Source organism: Panthera onca, chromosome A3, assembly GCF_046562875.1.
Source record: "Panthera onca isolate mPanOnc1 chromosome A3, mPanOnc1 haplotype 2, whole genome shotgun sequence".
NCBI lineage: Eukaryota > Metazoa > Chordata > Mammalia > Carnivora > Felidae > Panthera > Panthera onca.
The window spans coordinates 138,574,682-138,595,155 of NC_138341.1; the positions used below are offsets into that span (position 1 = coordinate 138,574,682).

At 62.5% G+C, this 20,474-nt stretch overlaps 2 protein-coding genes across 4 annotated transcripts; one reads left to right on the top strand and one right to left on the bottom strand.

The window, feature by feature from the left end:
- The first annotated feature begins 3,658 nt into the window (after window positions 1–3,658).
- Window positions 3,659–4,830, top strand: RPS21 (ribosomal protein S21). The gene is made up of 6 exons (XM_081795399.1): window positions 3,659–3,757; window positions 3,909–3,971; window positions 4,058–4,121; window positions 4,241–4,312; window positions 4,621–4,676; window positions 4,763–4,830. The coding sequence occupies exons 2-6, from the start codon at window positions 3,922–3,924 to the stop codon at window positions 4,770–4,772; spliced, it is 252 nt and encodes an 83-aa protein (XP_081651525.1). The 5' UTR covers window positions 3,659–3,757; window positions 3,909–3,921; the 3' UTR covers window positions 4,773–4,830.
- Window positions 4,831–4,943: 113 nt separating this feature from the next.
- On the bottom strand, window positions 4,944–20,071 carry CABLES2 (Cdk5 and Abl enzyme substrate 2). 3 transcript variants are annotated; one of them, XM_081795396.1, is made up of 11 exons: window positions 19,549–20,071; window positions 15,745–15,789; window positions 12,106–12,177; window positions 11,908–12,000; window positions 10,659–10,736; window positions 9,952–10,060; window positions 9,247–9,412; window positions 8,751–8,854; window positions 8,284–8,390; window positions 7,293–7,497; window positions 4,944–7,119 (listed from the first exon to the last, which is right to left on the bottom strand). In XM_081795396.1, the coding sequence occupies exons 1-11, from the start codon at window positions 20,028–20,030 to the stop codon at window positions 6,979–6,981; spliced, it is 1,602 nt and encodes a 533-aa protein (XP_081651522.1). In that variant the 5' UTR covers window positions 20,031–20,071; the 3' UTR covers window positions 4,944–6,978. The 3 variants fall into 3 exon arrangements, with proteins under 3 accessions (XP_081651522.1, XP_081651523.1, XP_081651524.1); XM_081795397.1 differs by lacking the exon at window positions 15,745–15,789; XM_081795398.1 differs by lacking the exons at window positions 4,944–7,119; window positions 7,293–7,497 and adding an exon at window positions 7,504–7,638.
- Between the last annotated feature and the right edge of the window lie 403 nt (window positions 20,072–20,474).

Genomic DNA, 20,474 nt, shown 5'->3' on the forward strand with positions numbered 1-20,474 from the left:
AAAGGGCTCAGCCTGTCTTCAAGTGCCAGGTCCTCCTGCCCCCCGCTGCCTTTGTTCCACCCGGCCTCTGACCCTTGCCCAATCTGGAGACCCCAGAGGAAGCTCAGTAAACAATCTACCCCACGGACAAGGGACCAGGGGCCTGAGGGAGATGGCTCAGCCCCCTTCAGTTCCAGAGACGTGGGCCGGGAACAAACAGGTGAGCCTCTGCCCTAGGGCCCCAGCGCAGCTGTAGGCAGTGCAGACACAGCTCTCAGACGCCCCATAGTGGCTGCTGGGGACAGCACAGGCACAACGAGGCCATCCCTACCTAGGATCTTGTCTGCAGCCCTCCCTCCCCCGGTACCTGGCTGCCATCAGGGACTACTTACTTGCTCCAAGGTGGGACCTGGGACCTTGGACAGCAACGTTTCATAAGAGTAAATCCAGATTTCCTGGGCCACAGGGTGGGGGACACAAGTTTCTTTCCCTTGAAGAACTTGGCCTTGAGACTCTGCCCTAGAGGAAAGGATGTGCACACCCATGTGTGTGCTTCCTATCATCTTACATTTTTAAAAATTGTTTTGGAGGTGCCTGGGGGGCTCTGTCAGTTGAGCGTCTGACTCTTGATTTCAGCTCAGGTCATGATCTCACGGTTCATGACATCGAGCCCCACCCTCAGGCTCTGTGCTGACAGTGTGGGGCCTGCTTGGGATTCTCTCTCCTTCTCTCTCTCTGCCCCTCCCCCGCTTGCTCACTGTCTCAAAACAATTACATAAACATTAAAAAATACGTAAATATTGTGTTAAAATACACGTAACATGGGGCACCTGGCTGGCTCATTGGTGGAGCCATGCAACTCTTGGTCTTGGGGCTGTGCGTTTGAGACCCATGTTGGGTGCAGAGATTACTTAAAAATAAAGTCTTTAAAATAAATAAATATTGGGACGCCTGAGTAGCTCAGTCAGCTAAGCGGGCGACTTTGGCTCAGGTCATGATCTCACGGTTCGTGGGTTCGAGCCCTGCATCGGGCTCTGTGCTGACAGCTTGGAGCCCGGAGCCTGGTTCTGATTCCGTCTCCCTCTCTCCCTGTCCCTCCCCTGCTCTGTTTCTCTCTCAAAAATTAATAAACACTAAAATAAATAGAGATCTGGATATTTCCAAGCTGAGCGTGAAGACTGCTTAAGATTCTTTCTCCCCCTCCCTCCGCCTGCCCCTCCCCCACTCACACTCTCTCTTCCTCAAAAACAAACATTAAAACACACACACAGATGTAAAACCTACCACTTTAACCATTTGTAAGCGTGCAGCTCGATGGTGTTAAATACTCTAATGACGCATTAGCATCACCACCATCCAACTCCAGAACTCACTTTGCAAAACTGAAACTCCCTGTTCAACACTAGCTCCGTTTCCCTCTCCCACACGATGGCAACTACCACCCTATTCTCTGATCTCCACGACTCTGAGTACCTCGTGGAAGTGTCATTGTGCAGCATTTGTCTTTGTGTGATTGGCTAATTTCTCTCAGCATAATTTCCTCGAGGTTTAACTATACCCGTTGTGTCAGAATGTCCTTCCTTTTTAAGGCCGAATAACATTCCCTTGTACGTGTAGACCATTTTGTTCACCCATCCGTCCACCGACGGACATACGGGTCGCTTCTGCCGTTTGGCTGTTGTGGGTAATACGGCTGCAGATGGGTGTGCGAGTATCTGTTTGAGACAGTTTTCAATTCTTTTGTGTGTACACTCAGGAGTGGAGTTATTGGATACGGGAATTCTATCTTTAATTGAGGAACCACTATACTATCTCCCACGAGGACTACACGGTTCAGATTTCTACCAACAATGAGCAAAACCTCCAATTTCCCACAACCGTGCCAACATTTGCCTCTTTTTAAAATTTTCTCTTCTTCCTCCTCTTTTCTACTTCTTTCTCTCCCTCTTCTCCTCCTCCTTCTTTTTAGTTGATACATTCATCTTGAGAGAAAGAGAGGCACAGAGAGAGAAACTGAGAAGAGAGAGAATCCCAAGCAGGCTCTGTGCTGTCAGCACGGACATCATGACCTGAGCCCAAATCAAGAGTCAGACGCTCAACCAACTGAGCCACCCAGGCGCCCCTGATTTGCATTTCCTTAAGGACTAGTGCTGTTGAGCATCTTTTAAATGTACTTACCGACCATTTATACATCTTTGGAGAAATGTCTACTGGGGTCCTTTGCCTACTTTTTAAAAAAAAAAAATTTTTTTTTTTTAACATTTATTTTTGAGACAGAGCATGAACAGGGGAGGGTCAGAGAGAGGGAGACACAGAATCTGAAACAGGCTCCAGGCTCTGAACTGTCAGCACAGGGCCTGACGCGGGGCTCGAACTCACGGAGCGCGAGATCATGACCTGAGCCAAAGTCGGCCGCTTAACCGACTGAGCCACCCAGGCGCCCCCTTTGCCTACTTTTAAAACAGGTTTTGTTTAGTTTTAGTTCTCTCTATATCCTGATATTGATCCCTCACCAGGTGTATGATTTGCAACATATTCTCCCATTCTGTAGGTTGCTTTTTTACCCTGCTGATGGTGTCTTTTGATGCACAAATCCTAAAAATTTTCATGAGGCGCGACTTGTCGTTTTTGTCCATGCCTTTGGTCTCATTTCAAAATCATGGTCGGGTCCAATGTCGTAAAGCCTGTGCCCTAGGTTTTCTTCTAAGAATTTTGTTTTAGGGGTGCCTGGGTGGCTCAGTCGGTTGGGCGGCCGACTTCGGCTCAGGTCATGATCTCGCGGTCGTTGAGTTCGAGCCCCGCGGCCGGCTCTGTGCTGACAGCTCAGAGCCTGAGCCTGTTTCGGATTCTGTGTCTCCCTCTCTCTGACCCTCCCCCATTCATGCTCTGTCTCTATCCCAAAAATAAATACACGTTGAAAAAGAAAAAAATTTAAAACAAAATTTTGTTTTAGGTCCTTGATCCACATCGTTTTTACATAAGGTGTTGAGGTAAGGGTTCAGCTTCCTTCTTTTGTATGCGGATGTCCCATTTTCCCAGCACCGTTTGTGGAAAAGACAGTCCTTTCCCCCCCACAGTGGTCTTGGCAGCCTTGTAGAACATCATTTGACCACATATGTGGTTTATTTCCGGGGTCCCTATTCCGCTGAACACTCGAGGAAGATCCCTCTGCAGACCTCGCTCTGCTACTCTCTCCTTCCTGGCACTCCGGTAGTCTAGCTGCCTCTCCCACCTTCCAGCTACAGAATCTTTTGATCACCAGGACTAGCTGGGTTGACCCACATGCAGACACAGGCAGGTCTCAGCGGGTCCTGCCCCGGGAGCTTGGCAGCGTCCCCTCCCTGCCCCGACCTCGATTTCCCGAGAGCGGTGTCCCCGCGCCCTAGAGAGGACCCCAAGTCCGCCCGCCGCCTCCCAGCCTGCTCGAGGCTTCCTCCCGCTCGGCCACTGTCGCGGACGAAGTCCCAGGAGGGGTCTGCACGGCCCCCGCTCGCCCACGCGTGGCTGACAGCCGAAGCAGAAGCCGCGGAGGCCCGGGCGTCCCCCAGTCCGGCGACGCCTGCCTGGGCCCGCCACCGGCTCCCGCGAGTCCGCCGGGCGCCGCCACCCGCAGGTCCCGCCCCGTCCGCCGGAAGCGGAAGTGCGTCAGGGCAACCGGCGGCGCCCCGCGTCGCGACCCGGAAGCACTCGCCGAGGCCCCGCCCCGTCCTCCAATACCGCCGGCGGCGGAGGAAGTGCTTCCTTTCTGCGCTCGCGCTCGTGGTGGTGGTGGCAGCAGGTGGGTCGCGCGGCCGGGCGGGGGCTCCGGGCGGGGTCTCCGGGCGGGAGCCGACACCCGAGGGCCGGGGCGGCTTGGGGAGACGGCGCGGGGGCCGGGGCGGCTGCAGCGGAGACGCGGCCCGGCCTCACGGCGCCTCGGGGTCTCGCAGGCTTGCCGTCGACATGCAGAACGACGCCGGAGAGTTCGTGGACCTGTACGTGCCGCGGAAATGGTGAGCGAGCCCTTCCACCCGCCCCCCCCCCCCCCCCCCCGCTCACTGCGCTTACCGCCCCCCCCTTCCCCCCTTCCCCCCCGCAGCTCCGCCAGCAACCGCATCATCGGCGCCAAGGACCACGCGTCCATCCAGATGAACGTGGCCGAGGTGAGCCGGGCGGAGGCAATGGGCCCGCCCCCAGGGCGGCCGAAGCCAGGTCCGGGTGGCCTAGCGGGCTGAGCACTCCCGGACCCCAGAGTTTTATGACTCGCGTTGACGATTTGCAGGTTGACAAGGTGACGGGTAGGTTTAACGGCCAGTTTAAAACCTATGCGATCTGCGGGGCTATCCGGAGGATGGTGAGTTTCCCTGGCTTTGGGCACCGGGTGTGCGGTTGAGTGGGGAAGGGGGTCTTCCTTTCTGGAGGCCCGAGTAGATTTGTGGGCAGAATGGGTGAACTTGTGGGGCTGTGCTAGCCGCCTGCCCCTTCCTGCCGCGGAATAGGGGTGCTAAGGGGCCCAAGATAGGAACCCCCGAGAAAGCACTCAGGTACCCCCCCCCCCCCCCGCCCCCCCATAGTCAGGTATGAGGCCGTGTGCCAGGCCTGTCCACTGGACCTCCTGCCAGCTGGGGGTAGCAGGGGTGATAGTCGAGCACTTTTTTCCAGGGTGAGTCTGATGACTCCATTCTACGACTGGCCAAGGCCGATGGCATCGTTTCAAAGTGAGTAAGATGGCCTGTGTTTGGGCACAGAGGCCTGGGACCTTTCCTGAAATGAGGTTTTAACGTCGTCCTTACTTTTGTCCTAGGAACTTCTGACCAGAGAGGATTACAGATGTGAGATGTTTGTCGTAAATAAATAACAAAAATAGCAAAACCCACCTGTGTTGGTTCATTCTGGGAGCGTGGATGCGTTCCTCTGGGCATCAGTGTGAGGGCTGCTGTAAAGCTGGACGCGGCTGGTCAGCTGAAAGGAGGCAACCTGTGGCATACTTCGCAAAATCACATTTTACTTTGAACCACAAATACGTTACCGTTTGCAAACAAATGACACGTGACTTGACATTGAGGTCAGATAGTCGCTTAGCGCACTTTTAAACGCACAGCTGCTTTCGGAGCCGCCTCTTAGACGTCTGGGCTCGATCTAGAGAGTGAGGGGCTCAGACACGTTTGGCTTCAATACTGGCTTTGCTGCAGTGGTCACTGACCGCCACAGGAGCAGCTTTTGGCATCGAGGACAGGACACACCAAAGGGAGAGTTACAGGTCTGCGAAGGACTAAATCTTACTATGGGAACACAGAAACCTAAACTGCTGTCAGCTGTTCGAACACCCGTGCGGAAGTTGTCGCGGACGAGGACGCACGCCCTCTTGAGGTGAAGTCTGGGAATCCGTCCCTTCCAGCGCTTGTGACGCTAGAGTGTCCTTGAGATACGAGGGCTGCACACGTTGCTGTCCAGGAGGGAAGCAGAAAAGCACCTGTATCTCAGCTCCCTCCCACCCTCGTCCGTCTGGGACACGTGTGCATTAGGGGCCGTCGAGGGGGACAGGGAGTTTATCCCACAATAAATAGGGTTGGAATACAGGCTTGGGCTCCATCCCCCGGGGGAAGAGGAACAGCTGGCCTGCATGCAGACACGGGTGCTGGGGTCCAGGCTGAGCCGCCGGTGCCTGAGCGTTGTGATGAGCAGAACCGGTGTCTCCTTTTGGCAAAAGCATCAGTTCACACACAATACGGGGTGGGGCTGTCGCACAGACTGACAGGTTTGTAGGACGGCAGGGAAGCAGCTTAATGGCCCAGCCAACGTGGTCATTTTTAATGCCAGCTGACCCAGGGAGGGAAATCTTCCTTGGTTCTTCAGTGTTTGACGGGACAGTGAGCTGGAGAACTGGGTCACAGAACGTGCAGGAAGGACACGCAGACCTGGGAAAGCCGAACACGGGCCCTGTTGAGAGAAGGGGCACGGGCCTGCACACAGGTGACAACCACCACTCCCTGGGCTTCGTGTGACAGCCAAGACTGCGTCCTGCCTACGAAGAAAGGTGTGTGCACCCGCCCCCCAGGGAGATGGGGCCGTCGGTGGGGGCTGTGGAGTAGCCCACCCCCCTCCTGCCTGCCTGAGAGTCAAGTGTGGTGTTCCAAGTCACGGCCTCAACTGCTCTCGACCAGATTTTGTTCCCTTAAGACCCATCAAACCAAATCCCAAGTAACAATAAATACACTGGTTTTCTCCATCAAGATATTGCTTAGAAAGATCAAGAGCCAGGAGCAAGCAGTCCAACAAACATCCTGAAGGTCCGGAGTGTCGCAGGCAAGCAGGGTTTCCCGGTGAGAGGTGAAGGGTGGGTCCCCCCTCGGGTGGGCTAGTGTCTGCGCGGAGGCCTGCTGGCGTGTGTGACGCTCGGGCATCAGGATTTCACAGTGACACGATGCTTGGAGTAAAAAGTGAGAGAAACCGGAGTCTGCCCTAGTTGCATTGATGCCAGAGCTCCGCCTGTGGAAGGATGCCGGGGGAGGCCAGTGGGCATCCCCGAGGGGCTCAGCTGGGCCGGGAGGGAGCTGTGTCCACCAACGAAAACCGGAAAGAGCCAAGACTAACGTTTCGAGACGCCAACTTCTGCAATTCCAGAGTGTTCAGCAGGCTCTGGAAACCCAGATCTCTGCGATGCGAGCGCAGTGGCTGTGGTGGTTTGCGGAAGACCAGGCGGTGCAAAGGAAAGATGCCGAAATGACCACTTGAGGATCGGGTCGGTCTCAGGCACATGAAAAAAATAAAACCTCACGTTTTGCTCGCGTAAAAATGCGAGAAGATTCTCAGGAATGTACCATGGCGGGTGGTGTGCTTTGGAATGAAAGCGGTGTCCCTCCAAGGGAGCAGGTGTGCAGGGACAGCGGCATCAGTTGAGGGGCAGGCGCGTCCCTGCCGGGCGGCCGCTCACACGGACACATCCCTGGGGCCCTGAGCGCCGGGGCGTCTGGGCGGTGTGGGAGGGGTGGCCGCCCTCCGGGCAGAGGCCAGGCTGGGCTAGAACTGCTGCGTGAGGCGTCTGTAGTGAGGTAACACCTGGCCCTCGGGAAGGTAGAGCGCGAGTTCCAAGGCCACCAGCACCGTGAACTCAAACCCGATCAGATCCCTTCTGTTGAACCGAAACCTTTCCTCCAGCTTCTGCGAGGGAGGAGGGAGGAGGGAGGAGGGAGGTTATGCGGAACCCCAGCTCTGCACCAGCCGCTCCGCCCCAGCCGGGTTCTGCACAAGCCACGCCCCACCCTGGTCCAGAGCAGGTCGGGGGCGGGGCCGGGGGCGGGGCCGGGGGCGGGGGCGGGCGCGGGCGCACTCACGTCGATGAGCTGCTTCACCTCGCTCCTGCGGAGGTCGCTGCTGATCTTGGCGGCGAGCAGCACGCACGCCCCGGCGCATAGCTTGCGGTTCTGCTTGTTGAGTTTGCCCTGCAGGACGAGCTTCTCGAAGTACACGTAGGCCATGGACACCGTCACAGGCTCCAGGCTGCACTCCTCAGAGAGGTTCCGCATCTCCCGTTTTAAACTGCGGGTTTACACGGAAGCCGGGTGCTGACGGGCAGTGGAAGTGGCCGCCCCTCTCCCTGCTCCAGGGTGGCCCTCCGGGCCGTTGAGAAGGCACCATTTCCTCCAGGTGGGCACGGCCGGCGCTAGGGTCCGCAGCTTGCTGGACAAGCAGGCGGATGTTGGCTTCCCCTTGCCCCTCCCCCGAGGTGTACCGGGTAGCCCATGCTGCCCTCCAGGGGCCACCACAGAGGACAGAGTCCCTGCTCCCCTGTGGCTGCGAGAGAGACGATGTGGGGAGAAACGGCACCGCGGAAAGGCCCTGAAGCAGTGTCTGGACCTTCAGCGAAGCCCGTTGGTGCTGGTGAGGGGGGGACAGTGAGACAGTGGGGCGAGGAGGGCCCAGGGAAGGGCGATCCCCAGGAGTCCCAACTAGGCCAGGCTGCCTGGGCTCCGGGCGGTCCACCACTTAACTCGCTGAGGTCTTGGGCAAGCCTCCTCGGCCCTCGATCCCGTCTGTCAGATGGGGTCACCACAGTGCCCACCTCCTGTGTGGTTACGGGCATCAGGGAGCAGGGCTAGCAGGTGTGGGTGCAAGCAGCACTGAGGCGGCCTGACCCATGGAGGTGGCGGGCGGGGGGTGGGGTGGGGTGGGGAACTGCTGATATTGGCCCGGTCAGATAGCAGGAGGGGACTTGGGCGGGGCACACTGGACTTATCAAGCTCAAGAACCTACCAGAAACAGGAGAGGGGAGGAACGGCCTCATCACGGTGGCAGGGCCCAGAGATCTCTCCTCAGTCCCCTTACCTTCTGATTTTGCTCAGTGTCAGTTTGATGTGTGGGAACTTCTCCCGGAAGGTCTCATTCATGTCCTTCTTGAGGTCAGAGGGCTTCACGTACTCTATTACCGTGGTCTGTGTGAGAGAAGGCCGCAGGGTAGGGGTCGGCCCCGCACAGCCCTGGGGGCCACCCACCCGAGACCCTGGGGGCTGATTTCACGCTGGCCTGGGTCTGCAAATGGCTTCAGGCAGCAGATCGGAGGAGGACACGTCTCAGGACAGAGGGTCCCAGAGCCTGGGATGCAGAGTGGTGACCCAGGCTGCCAGGGCGGTGTGGTCAGCGCAGCCTCTGGCCTGCTGCACACCCCCTGCTGCCCCGAGGTGCTGGTGCCCTGGGGTGGGGGGCCCAGTAGCCCTGCCCTGGCGGCTCGCCCTCAGCCTGCCCCTGAACACCCAGAGGCGTGTGGACTGGGCCTGCACCGTCGCCCCCCGTACCATGTAAGATGCGAAGATGAGGACCCGCTTGTGCTTGCCACAGGGCCATTGTGGGTCGTCCAGGAGGTTGGGGTTATACTCCAGCGTGTCCCCTGCGTCAGTCCCTGTGTGCAGAGGACAGCCCTGACCGACCATGAGCCCAGGGCTCTGGCCAACCCAAGCCTCAGCTGGAACCCTGGACTAGCCCCTGGGGAACAACGCTTCTGGGGTCTGGGAGGGACTCTAGGCCACGGTTCCCTGTCCCTGAGGGCTGGGCGGAAGGATGTCCTGACCGAGAGACCCCTGCCCCTGCCCCGGAGCTGTGTGTGGACACGGGATCTCTCCATTTGCTGCGTGGATGAAGCACAGGCCGTCTGCTCCCTTCTCCCAAGCCTGGCTCCCCGTCTGGACCGGGGGCTATGGGCTTCAGTGTGATTCTGGTCTGCCTGCCACGGTGTGTCCCTTGCCCAGCTGGTGTGGCTGCCTGCCCGGCACCCGGTTAGGGCACGTGGGGTACCTAGATCCGTGCCGGCTGGTGCTGACTTGGCTGGTGTAGGTTTGTATCTTGTCCCTGGCAGAGCCCGGGGGATGCTGGGCCGGGGCTGGGGTGGCAGGCCGTGGCTGTCTGTCTTGTGAGTGACCAGGGCGTTGGTAGGGTACAAGAACTTGGCATAAGACACCACCTGGAGGGGAACGGGTGTCAGGGCTCAGTCCCAGTCATCCCCGGGTCCACAGCCCCTCGTAAGACCAGAAGTCCAAGCAAGCTGTGCCTTACTCCTTCTGCTGCAGGCAGCCCCCACACGAATGCCACCCGCACGGGGACAAGGAAGGACCCACTGAGAGCTAACGCTCCCGGGCATCCCTCCCTGTTACACCAACGCTTGACGCTAGTGTTATCAGTAACAAGAACGTCCCAGGATGCCACCTGCGCCATCCCCCACATGGGATCTGCAGCATAGGAACCTTCTTGCTGCCTCTGAAGCCCTTGACCTCTGACTTCCAGCACGGAGGCAGCGCCTGGGCCCCCGCCCAACTCACGCCGTTTCCCATCAGCTCGCTGCTGAGCGAGGTGAGGGGCCTATGTTCACAGGGCTGTGTGGCTTCCTCCCCACACCCTGCACTTTAGGAGTCAAGAAAAACCCAGCTCCGTGTCGATCGCCTGGGCGAGCACAAGCTCCCAGCCCACCCACCAGCCTGGCCTGAGCGCGGCCTCCACTCTTGCCTTCCCATCTGCTCCCAGCTCGACGCCCTCCAGCTCAAAGACCATCTCGGAAGACACGGAGACGCCGCCCGACGGATGCCTCTGCTTCTGGCCATCCGCCCGCAGGTCACTGCAATGCACGGGGGGAGGCGGCTGCCGGGCCTTCCTCTGTCCCCAGAGGCGGCAGGGGAGCAGGGGCCCCCGCTCTGCGCCCGCCAGGCCCAGAGCTGGGGGACGGGAACTGTACCAGCACCGCCTCGGGCACAGGGGAAGGACCCTGGGCCCTGCGCTGCCCAGTCCTGCCCCTTCCCAGCCCCACATACTTCCTGTGAGAACACCTGCAGGCTGGCAGTAACGGGGCGGCGCCAGCCTCTCCCTAGGCCTCCCCCCGGGCCAGCTTCACCCAGGCCCCTCGCCTGGCAGGTTTCTCTACTGCTGTTTCACGGCAGGTCCTGTGGTGCTATGTCCGCCCTGACGGTCACCTTCCTGGAGCTATGCCGGGATGCACTCGCCAGGGTCGGCCACAGGACGCATCCCCATGAGGAGGACCGTCCCAAGGCAACTGCGTGTAAGTAACGTGCGGACACACCCCTCCCAGAGAACCAGGACCCAAATGGCCTTTGGTGCTCCTGAGGCGCTCTGGCAGAAGCGGGTCTGCTGGCCTCGGCGTGAGGCCACTGCGAGCCGGGGGGGAGGGGGGCCTAGCCCATGGCCCCCTGGTCACTCACCTGACCCGCAGGCCTTCTCCATAGGGCAGGACCGAGAAGGCTGCACACAGGGACCGCTTGGCACAGATCAGCACGATCCTGGGGGGAAGGGTTGGTCAGAGCAGGTGGCAGGTGTTTCCAGGAGAAAGTTCCTTCCCGCCTAGACTTGGGTCACGCAAGCTGCCTGGAGTGTCCAGGGGACAGGAGAGCCAGTCGGTGTGGCTGTCCCAGCTCTCGCCCGTTCCCTGCAGGTGCTTAGCGAGGGTGCTCGGTCCCGCTCGCAGGTGCGTCCCCTCCACAGGATTGCAGCACAGGAAGGTCTGGCCTGGCCCGTGCAGGCAGCGGGAGGCCAGTGGTCGGGGCTGCTCACCCAGGAGAGGCCAGGCTTTGGAGGACACAAGAGCAGAGGTGTGCACCCAGAGGACTGTCCGGCTCAGGGGGCCTGTCCTCAGCCTACCTGGAGGGGCTGATAGAGCCAAGAGGCACCTACTTCTACGTCCTGAGCCAAGCTGGCCAGGAGGCGCCCCGCGTGGGGCGTGTGGCAGGAAAGCCGGCCCTTCCCCCCACTCTGGGCTCGGATCTACCCTGCCCGGCCCGGCTCCAGGAGCAGGAGACTCCCCTCTTTTCTGGCTGTGACTGCCGGCCCCCCGGGGCTCCCGGGAGCCAGCCCAGCGCTTGGGCCTGTTCCTCAGCACCAGCACGGGCCCGTCACACTGGGGGGTCCAGGCCACTGCTAGAACACAGAGCTCCCTGACAAGGCCACTGGGTGGATGCCTGGCAGCACGGCCTCCAGCAGGAAGGGCACCGAGCTCAGATGCCCCAGGGCTGGCAGGATAGGGCGTGAGGGACGGGCGATGGGAATGCCTTCAGGGCACCCACACAGCACCCACAGACCCAGGAGTTCCTCCCGGCTGCCCGTCTACACCCTTGTCTGGGGCAGCCAGATCTCGGCTTTTAGTGTAACCTCCCCGCCGCTGCCCTCCTGTCCCGGCCACGTTCCGTCGCCACACCTGCTCTGTTTCCGACGTCCCTTCACCTCAGCGCTCCTACTCAAGCTGGCGTCCACCAGGTGGCCCTTCACCCGGGACACCGGAGAGGAAGGGGGCGGTGGACCCGAGCTTGAACACTGGGGGAAGCAGGAGCCGCTCGCCGACACGGGGTTCGAGGGCGGATGTGCCGGGCGGCGCCGCGGCTGCACGCGTGGGCCCGGGATCGGACTCCAGCTCTGCCTCTGGGCGGCCACACGCTTGCTCCCGTGGCACATGCGTACCTGCTGTTCCTCGTGTCGTACTGTCGCATGTTCTTGATGAAGTGAGTCTTCTTTAGGCCTTTATGTCTTGGGGAGCCGGATATGTGTTTGGTTCTGCAACGTAAACCCCAGGTCACTCTCCCCTCCCTCTAGAGCCCCTCTGGCCCCAGAGCCTGGTGGCTGGGGCGCGCGGGGTCTCAGAGCCAGCGGGACCCTCACCTCTGAACGGAGGCACATCCCACAGCATCTTCCAGGAACTCGAGAGAGCAGCGCTGGGAGGCAACTCGCCGTCTGTAAAAAGACAGGGCAGGGCCTCAGCAACAGACCGGGGAGACGGCTGCTGTCGGACCTGGAGACGCGCTCGCGGCCTTCTCCCCGCTGGACAGCAGCGCACAGCCATGGTGTCAGGAGCCCGTCTGTGGCCACATCTGAGTCTCAGGCAAGACTCAGGACCAGACTGTGCCAGAACAATGCAAGGGGGACCAGCGCCCTGGTCCACCACTGCCCACTGCCTCCCGGAGCTCAGGCCAGCAGGTCCCGAGAGCCCTCTCTGGCCCAGGACGGGCACGGCAGCTCCCGCTCAGCCACAGCAGGCTGAAGGCAGGGAGGGGCTTCTGGAAGTCTTCCAGGATTGGAGGAATCGCTCCTGGAGGGCTCCCAACCTCCCCCCTCCCCCATGTCAGGGGGCTTCTCGAGCGGGAAGGTTCAGAGCCTGCGTGGGCTGCACCTTCAGGTCGAGATCACGCACCCAGGTTACTGGCACCAAGACCACCACCTGGTCACTCGTCGACTTCCTAGTCCTCGTGGGGGTCACAAGCACGTCTCACAGGTGAGCCCTGAGCCCCCACACCTCCCCAAAAGAGGGAGGCTCCGGGGGGCTGAGGCCGTGTGTTCTATGAAATGAAGCTACACGGGTCCTGAGCTCAGCCTGGGCCGGCACGTGCCGGGTGGGTGCCCCGGTGTCCGTGGCACTATTTCACTCCAAATGTGAGCTGAGGGCGGGCTCCTGGGGAGGGGACCGGTGTGGGGGGTGGCACAGGGCAGAGGACGCCACTCCTGGGAGCTGCAGCCTGCCTGGGAGCAGCACTGTCCCCCGGCAGGACCCCTGGCTTACGATCCAGGCCCGGTGTGGTCAGGCCACCTCACCAGGTGGAGCCAGCCTGGAATCCAGGTCGCTATGAGCCCGTGAGTCCCCGGGGAGCCGTCGTGCCCTAGGGGCTCAGCCACCCCCGCCTGCCACAGATCGAGTGCCGGATCGAGCGCCTGTGGCAACTCGGCACCTGCCCGAGGTCACACAAGCAGGGCAGTCTGGGGGGCCCCAAGGCTGTCATCACGAAGCCACAGCCCACACTCCACTTACTTCTTTAAAATGACAAAGACAGCAGAAGCTTATCGAAAATAAATGAGAATTGAACACAGTGGAAACTCCGGCGAAACGCCGGGTGTCCCAGAGCGGCCCCCCCTCCAGAGACGGGGCTGGTGGCGGTGGAGGACACCCGCCTGCCGGAGGAGAGTGCCCGGGGCGGGGGACGTCAGTGCGAGGGGAGTCTGGTGGGGGGCGCTGAGGCCCGGCCAGGGTGGCGGGGGGATGTGCGGCGGGGGCCTCCGCGGCAGGTGCGCTGACTGCTCACGAGGCAGCAGGAAGGGCGCGTCGGGCATGACCCAGCGTCCCGAGAAGCCTGGGGTGGGTGCAGGTGAGCACCGTCCCCGCGCCAGGTGAGTAGGTGGATGTGCGGGACCTACCGGCTTAGGCAGAGCCCGACCGTCCCCGGGGGTGTCCGTGTGCTGCTCTGCAGGGCTGGCTCACAGGCCCCACGGAGCAGCCCCGCGTGGCTTCCTCAGACTCATTCCCTCGGCTAATTTCCCAGGCGATGCTCCGGTGGCTCCTGCGCGCCCGGGGGCTCGCGAGCCCGGAGCCAGCAGCCACCTCCGTGGACGCCGGCCCCACACGCGGCCTGTGGCCCGGCGCCCGTTGGAGCGGCGGGCGCGTCACGGCGCTCTGCTGCCTGGCTCACTCCTCCCGTGGGTTCCGGGCTGAGGCAGTCAGCTCACCAAGCTGTTAAGATCTGTTCCCAGTTGCTTTTGCAGACATCTGTGGTTTTCTTCCACTCGTCTCTCCTCGTGAGCATTTTACATACAAGCTCGGTCCTCGCGACGACGGCACGTGACGGGCCGTGCCCTCACTCTCAGTTCGCAGGCGGGGAAACGGAGGCACAGAGCCGGCGAGCAACTTGCCCGAGATCACGCAGCTTGTAAGGCGGTCCTGGGCCCTGCACCCGGGCAGGCGGTCTGTGTGACCACTACCGCTGCAGCGCTGGCTGGGGTGGCTGGAATCGAGGCCGCGCCCCAGACGTTTCCTCGGGTGCTCCCTTGCTGAACTTGGCCTCCATTCCAGAGATGCCATTAGTGCGTGGATGAGCACCTGTGGCCCCCGATCAGGGCGCCCCGAGCCGTGGGTCTGGGTGGGCACCTGGGACACGGGAGGCCCGGGTGTGCAGCTTACGGCTTCCCCGGCGTTACTGGGCGCATCCGTCCGCAGAGGGCGGGGTGAGCTGCAGAACGTTCCGCGAGTGAGTCTGTGGGCAGGAGAGGAGCAGCCTGCAGGCTCCCAGGGATCTCAACGTCCTTGGGTGTGGAGGTGACCGCGTCGTGGGCGGCAAAGGCAGCAGGACAGCCGGCGGTCAAGCCACAGGCGAGGCCAGAGCCCCGGTGGTGGACACGCAGGACCTTCCCAGGGCCTCCCCTGGTGGTCAGGAGGGGCTCGCCCTTCCCAGGACACGGAGCAGCGTCAGCCGTCCCTTACGCAGCGCCCCCTTTCAAAGAACCTGCTGGCCCGTCTTTTGGTGGCTTCCTCTGGAGGAATGTGGAGCCCTCCGGGGACTCCCAAGGTGAGACCAGCAGGGCCTCACACACAGCTCCGGCAGGATGGGCCACCCAGCGTGGGCGGGCTCTGGCCGCGGGTGCCCCGGCTCAGCCTCTCTGGACACAGCCACCCAGAAAGGCGTCCGTCCGGCCAGCAGGCAGGACAGAAGCCCTGTGGCAGCTGGAGCGGAAGCACACTCCCCGCTGGGGGCAGCGGGCGCGGTCAGCAGGAGGCCGGGCACGCCGTGCTCACCGCGTGTGGTCGCCTCTCTGTGCCCGCACATCACGTGCTGCCGGTGACAAAGTGGGGGTCTTGGTGTGCGAGGGGTACTGGCTGCGGAGAGCTTCTGGGGGGGCGTGTGCTGCCCCCAGAGCCGGGCCTGCATTTTACACCCCGTTGAAAAACACCACCCACGAACAAGCTACAGAGAACACAGCTCGGGCTTTCTGCCCCCCGCATCGCCTCACCCCCCAGCCCTGGATGTCTGGGCAAACACGGGTCTCCCCTGCCCAGAAGCCTCTCCGTGGCGCCCAGGTCAGTGTATGCGGGACGGTGTCTACTCGCCATCTGACTCTCTGGGGAAGAAGGGGCCAGAGGTCAGGGGTGTGGGAGAGGCTGTCGAGGGCACAGGTGCCCACCGCACTGACCACGGCTTGCTGGCTCTCCGGCTCGCTCTCAGCATTACCCCCCACCTGCCCCCGAAACACGAAACGTGAAACACAAACAGGAAGAGAAATTGCTATTTGTTAGTTTCTAGCACCTGATGGACGTCCTTTACTTTGTAACTACAGAAACGCCCAACGGAGCAGGGGTGCCCACCTGAGGTCTGTTTGAGGGCCGAGGACCACCCAAACTGAGGGGGGGGGGCCCAGGGAAGGGGTCAGGCCAGCTGAGAGCAGGCTGCTGACAGGTACCAGTGCCAATGACCCGAGACGCTCTCCTGCTCCGTGCCCATCCGAGCGCAGCGGCCGACCTCGCAGACCCTTGGTGCACACCTGTCCAGGGAGTGGTGGTCCTGGGTGCCCCATCTCGCCAAGTCCCTGCCAGGCAAAGCACAAACCCCAAATTCCAGCCAACCGCTCAGGGAGGCTTCAAGACCCCTTGGCCATGGGACCCAGGGTGTGGTCTCTGGGGTTCAGGTCGCAGGCCTCTGAGCCACCCTGGGACAGCGCCTCTAAGCTCTAACCTTGGCTGCCACCTCTGGCTGTCCTCCAGCAAGAAGCCCCCGAATCAGAGTTGGGAGCACACTGCCAGATGCGCCACTGAAATTGGCTCAATTTAGACAGGAGCTTGGCAGCTTCTGGAACACGAGGTGGCTCCTGGCCAACATGGCGGCTAAAATGCTCAGCCCCTTCTCAGCACCGTTCCGTCGCGAACCCTCCAGGATTGCGAGAGTCTGCGTTCCCAGCTGACACAGCAATGTCCTTGGGCTCCCCCGTGCCCCGGCTCACCTTCCTGGTCACGAGTGCCTTGGACACTAACGTGGACTGTGGTGGGCTCAGCTGGGCTCCCCAAAAGTTACACTGAAGTCCTAACCCCTGATATCTGTGACCGTGACCATATTTGGACGTAGGATCTTTGCAGATGTGACCAAGTTAAGATGTGGCCATCAGGGTGGGCAATGACTGGTGTCCCTCTAAGGAGGGGAAAACGCCAGGTGCAGACAGAGACACCCAGGAGAAGCCACGTGCAGATGGAGGCCGACACTGGGGGGCTGAGGCCACGCACGAGCCAAGGGACACCTGGGGCCACCAGGAGCTGGGGGAGGCAGGAAGGCCCCTTCCCTGGAGCCTCCAGACGGGACCTCAGACCTATGAGCTCTGAGACGGTGCGAGGAAGCCCTGTGTTGTTCAAAGCCGCCCAGCTCACGGTGCTTTGTTTTGGCAGCGAGAGAGCTTGAAGCCACAGGGCCCGGCGGGGGCCACCTGTTTCTGCCGGCTGGAGGAGCCCAGCGTCCTGCCTGCTCGTGGTAAGCGACTGCAGTGTTGAAATGAAAATAAATGCCAAGTTGGGGGCTCGAGAGGAACAGGGATTCCAATGACTTGCTCACTGGCTTAGCAGGAAAAAACCACGCCAGACTCAACCCTGAGTGTGAAACACAGCTTTCCTGCTGTGGACTGCGTGTGAGCACTCGCTGGTAACCTGGTTGTGACAAGCGTCTGCTCGCCTGGCCCTGGCCACTGCCTCCCCTCGCCGAGCCCGTGACCTCCCCTGGCCTCACACAGCCCCTCGGGTTCATAGTATGTATGGCAGAAGCACTTCACAGAGGAGTAAACTGAGGCTCAGTGGGGCCTTGCTTCCTGCCAGCGGTCACAGAGCCCCTGATGGGCACAGGTCTGTTCTGCAGGCCTGGGTCGAAGCACCACACTGGTGCAGACTTCTGGAAGAGGCCCTCCCCCCGCCTGCTCCTGGAAAACAACAGATTCTCGACTGAGCCTGCAGCTAGGAGCCCCCTTTGCTAGGCCGGCCGCCCCTCACGCACTCCGCAGCGACTCCCTCTGTGGGCCCGTCTCTGGGCCTGGGGAACTCAGAGTGACATGGACAGTCCCCACATGGGGGGCCCGCTATCTGTCCGCCGGGAGGGACAGTGGGCTCGTGACCCGGGCTCACGCCAGGGGTGGAGGGACACGGGGATGGGGGTGGACGCAGCAGGGAGACCGAAGGGCACCCGGACCCACACCATATCCCATCCCGAGCCAGCCTCCTCCCGAGCTCAGGCCCCTGCACACCCCCCCCCCTCCCCCACCCCAGGAATGGGCCGCGCGGTGACACCACGGGCCACGCGGCCTCGCAGGGCTCCTGGTTACTGCGTCGCATCCAGCATCCACGGCCCCCAAGCCCCTCCCTGGCAGGCCGCTGGCCAGGCTGGTTCGCAGGGTCTGGCCCACAGCAGGGCGGCCTGCTTGCTGAGCAGACACGTGGTCCGCACACGCACATGCACACGGAAGGGGCAGGGGGCGGCCGGCGTCACACGGCGGGGAGCACACGCATCGCTCTCCAGCTGGGGCCCGTCTCCAGGCGAGCCGCCTTCCCTCCGAAGCCCCACGACTCCTCCCATGACAGACGGGCTTTGCCGTCCGCCCGGCACAAGGGGGGACCGTCCTCGACCACTTCGAGGCCGAGGACAAGTGGGCTTCGGGGCTCTGTTTTTAAAACAGATGGACTCCTGCTAGGGAACTAGCTGGTTCTCGGTGTCAGCCTCCTCTCGCACAAGCACCCTCACGTCACCCCCCAGGGGACCGGACGCGGGCTGCCGAGCTGCCGCGTGTTGAGGGATTCTGATCCCTTGGCCCCCGTCAGCCCCCCAAGCGCCTCTGGAGCGCAGCCAGGCTTGTTTGTGGAAGGGGTCCAGGGTGTCCTTCCGGCCTGCCCAGGAGGCAGCCGCTCCTCTGTATGGTTAGAAATACTTCCGTCTGTGGTGGGACAGTGACCTCGGCAAGCGCTTCTCCACGGGCCACACACAAGAGCTCTGACCCTAAAGTGAGAGCCAAGCGTTGTATTCCGGACTGAACCTTCCCAACCAAAACAGCCCTAGAAAAGACCCCAATGCCCGTCTGAGGGCCGGGGGTGGGAGGCACCATGGCGCGTGCAGCCGTGACGACCTCCAGCTGAGAAGAGCCGCCTCTGGACCCCAGGAGTGGCCGGCCTCTGCAGGGCCCTGGGCTGCGGGGCTCCGCACTGGGGCCCTTCCGCACACCCTGCAGCTCTGTCCTGCACACGGTGGCCTTCCAGAGGGACTGTGACCGCAGCCCATCCTCAGTGCCAGGCCCCAAATGGGTCCTCAAGGTGCAGGTGGGCAGTGGGAGGGCATGGGATAGCCCCGGAACCTGGAGGAAGGGGCGAGGAGGCAGGGTAGTGGCAGCAGTACTGAAGGGGCACCCAAAGCTGCAGCTATGCAGGAGGCTGGGCAAGGGTCTCCGGGGCAGGAGGCGGGGCGTCTGGCAGCCAGGCCTTTCTGGGCACAGGCACACTGGAGGGGCAGGGCTCAAGGGTGGGGGCTGATCTGGCTTCCTCGAAATGGGCCCAGGGCTTCCTAGAAATGGAATCCGAGCAGGCGGAGTGAGTGCAAGCTGGGGTGTGACAGGGCCAGGGACACTGAACCCAGAGGGGACCGGGGCGGGGGGGAGGGCTGGGAGTCTGCACAGAGGTAGGGGGTGTACCAGGGAGCGGGAGCTGTGGGATGGCAGGCTGGGAGGTTGGCCCTGGTACAGAAGACTCAGAAACTGGGTGTCACGGTGCAGGAAGAACCCTGGCCCACATGGAGAGGTCGCCCAGGTAGGGAATGCAAGGGGCCACACAAGAGTGCTCCAGAATCCAGAGTCCAGGATAAAGGCGGGCTGGGGAGGGGCGTGTCCAGAGCTGGCAGGGCTGTGTGTCTGGGGGCTGATGAGGGCTGAGGAGCTGGCAGAATTAAGGGGACCGTGGCCCCGGTGTCTGGGGACAAGCCCCGAGGTTGCTGACCCCCACATCTTAGACTGACCGGTCCCAAGCAAGACTCTCTTTCTCAGGCTGGCAAAACCAGGACACCCCAACCCTGTGTCTGCGGCTCACAGGAGATCAGGGTCACCTTCTGATCCCCAAGTCCTGTGCCGACAGGGCCCCAGGTGACTCCGATCCCTAAGTCCTGTGCAGAGGGGGCCTGGCCCACTGTGCCCCCATCCCTTGGACCCACGCTCCCCGCCCAGGTCACCCTGACCCAGTGTCCTGGGCTGTCAGGTCGCCGGCCCACCTCCACTCCTGGGTCGACGTCCCCAGGTCACCCCAGCCCCGCGCTGCTGCAGCTCAGGGCCCGCACTCACCTCTGGCGTTGCCCGTCCAGCCCGAGCCCCAGGCCGAGGCCGAGGCCGGCGGGCGCGGGGGCGGGCGCGGGGCTGAGCAGGCCCTGGGGCGCCGACGCCCTGCCCGCGATCCCGGGCAGCCCGGGCAGGCTGGCGGGGGGCGCGGGCGGCGGCGGCGGCGGCGGCGGGGCCCCGCGGGAGGAGGGCTCGGGTCCCGGGGGTCCCGGCGGCGGCGCGGGCGGCTCGTGGGCCTCGGCGGGCGGCGGCGGCGGCGGGGGCGGCGGCGGCGGGGCTTTCTCTCCGCCCGGGCCCAGGCTCGGGGGCCGTCCGTCCAGGGAGATGTTGTTGAGGAAGAAGAGCGCGGCCTGGCGGCGCCGCGAGTCCCCGCGCCTCCGGGGCGCCTGCGGCGGGACCCTGGCGGCGGGGCCGGGGCCGGCGGGCGGCGGGGCCCTGGCGGGGCCGGGGGCCGGGCCCGGGGCTCCACCCGCCGCGGCCGCGGCCATCCTCGGACTGAGCCCGCCGGCCGCCCGCCGCTGCCGCCCCACCTGCGCGCACGCGCCCGCGAACGCCGCCCATTGGCCGAGGCGCCCCGCATGCAAATGAACCCCTGTCGTGCTTTTTCATTGGCCTGCACGGCGCGGTGGGCGGACCGCGGAGTTCGCTGGCTTTGGGAGGAGGGGGAGGAGGACGGTGGGCGGCTTCCCTGGGTCCTAGAGGCGATTCTGCTGCGGCGGTCAAGGCAGCCGTGTCACCTAAGGTTCGAATCCCCGCTTCGGAAGCAGGAGCTTCGGGGCGCTGGCGCCCTGTTCTTCTTGCTGGGTTGCGGATTTCGTGGTCAGCCTCCGTTGAGCCTGAGTCTTTAGGCTCCAGCGCTTGTCTCCTCTGGGGTGTGTGTCGGTGCTGGGAGCTGGGGTGTGGGGGCGGAAGCTGTGCCGCCTGCCCTCTGC

What these genes read in the sequence shown, in the direction of transcription:
- RPS21 (XM_081795399.1), top strand. Translation starts at nt 3,922, where the DNA reads ATGCAGAACGACGCCGGAGAGTTCGTGGACCTGTACGTGCCGCGGAAA. An exon ending in CTGTACGTGCCGCGGAAATG is followed by an intron (nt 3,972 to 4,057) that starts GTGAGCGAGCCC and finishes TCCCCCCCGCAG; the next exon opens with CTCCGCCAGCAACCGCATCA. An exon ending in TCCAGATGAACGTGGCCGAG is followed by an intron (nt 4,122 to 4,240) that starts GTGAGCCGGGCG and finishes GACGATTTGCAG; the next exon opens with GTTGACAAGGTGACGGGTAG.
- CABLES2 (XM_081795396.1), bottom strand. Translation starts at nt 20,030, where the DNA reads ATGGCCGCGGCCGCGGCGGGTGGAGCCCCGGGCCCGGCCCCCGGCCCC. An exon ending in TACGACACGAGGAACAGCAG is followed by an intron (nt 10,737 to 11,907) that starts GTACGCATGTGC and finishes CCTTCCCCCCAG; the next exon opens with GATCGTGCTGATCTGTGCCA. An exon ending in ACCAGCCGGCACGGATCTAG is followed by an intron (nt 8,855 to 9,246) that starts GTACCCCACGTG and finishes CTCTGCACACAG; the next exon opens with GGACTGACGCAGGGGACACG.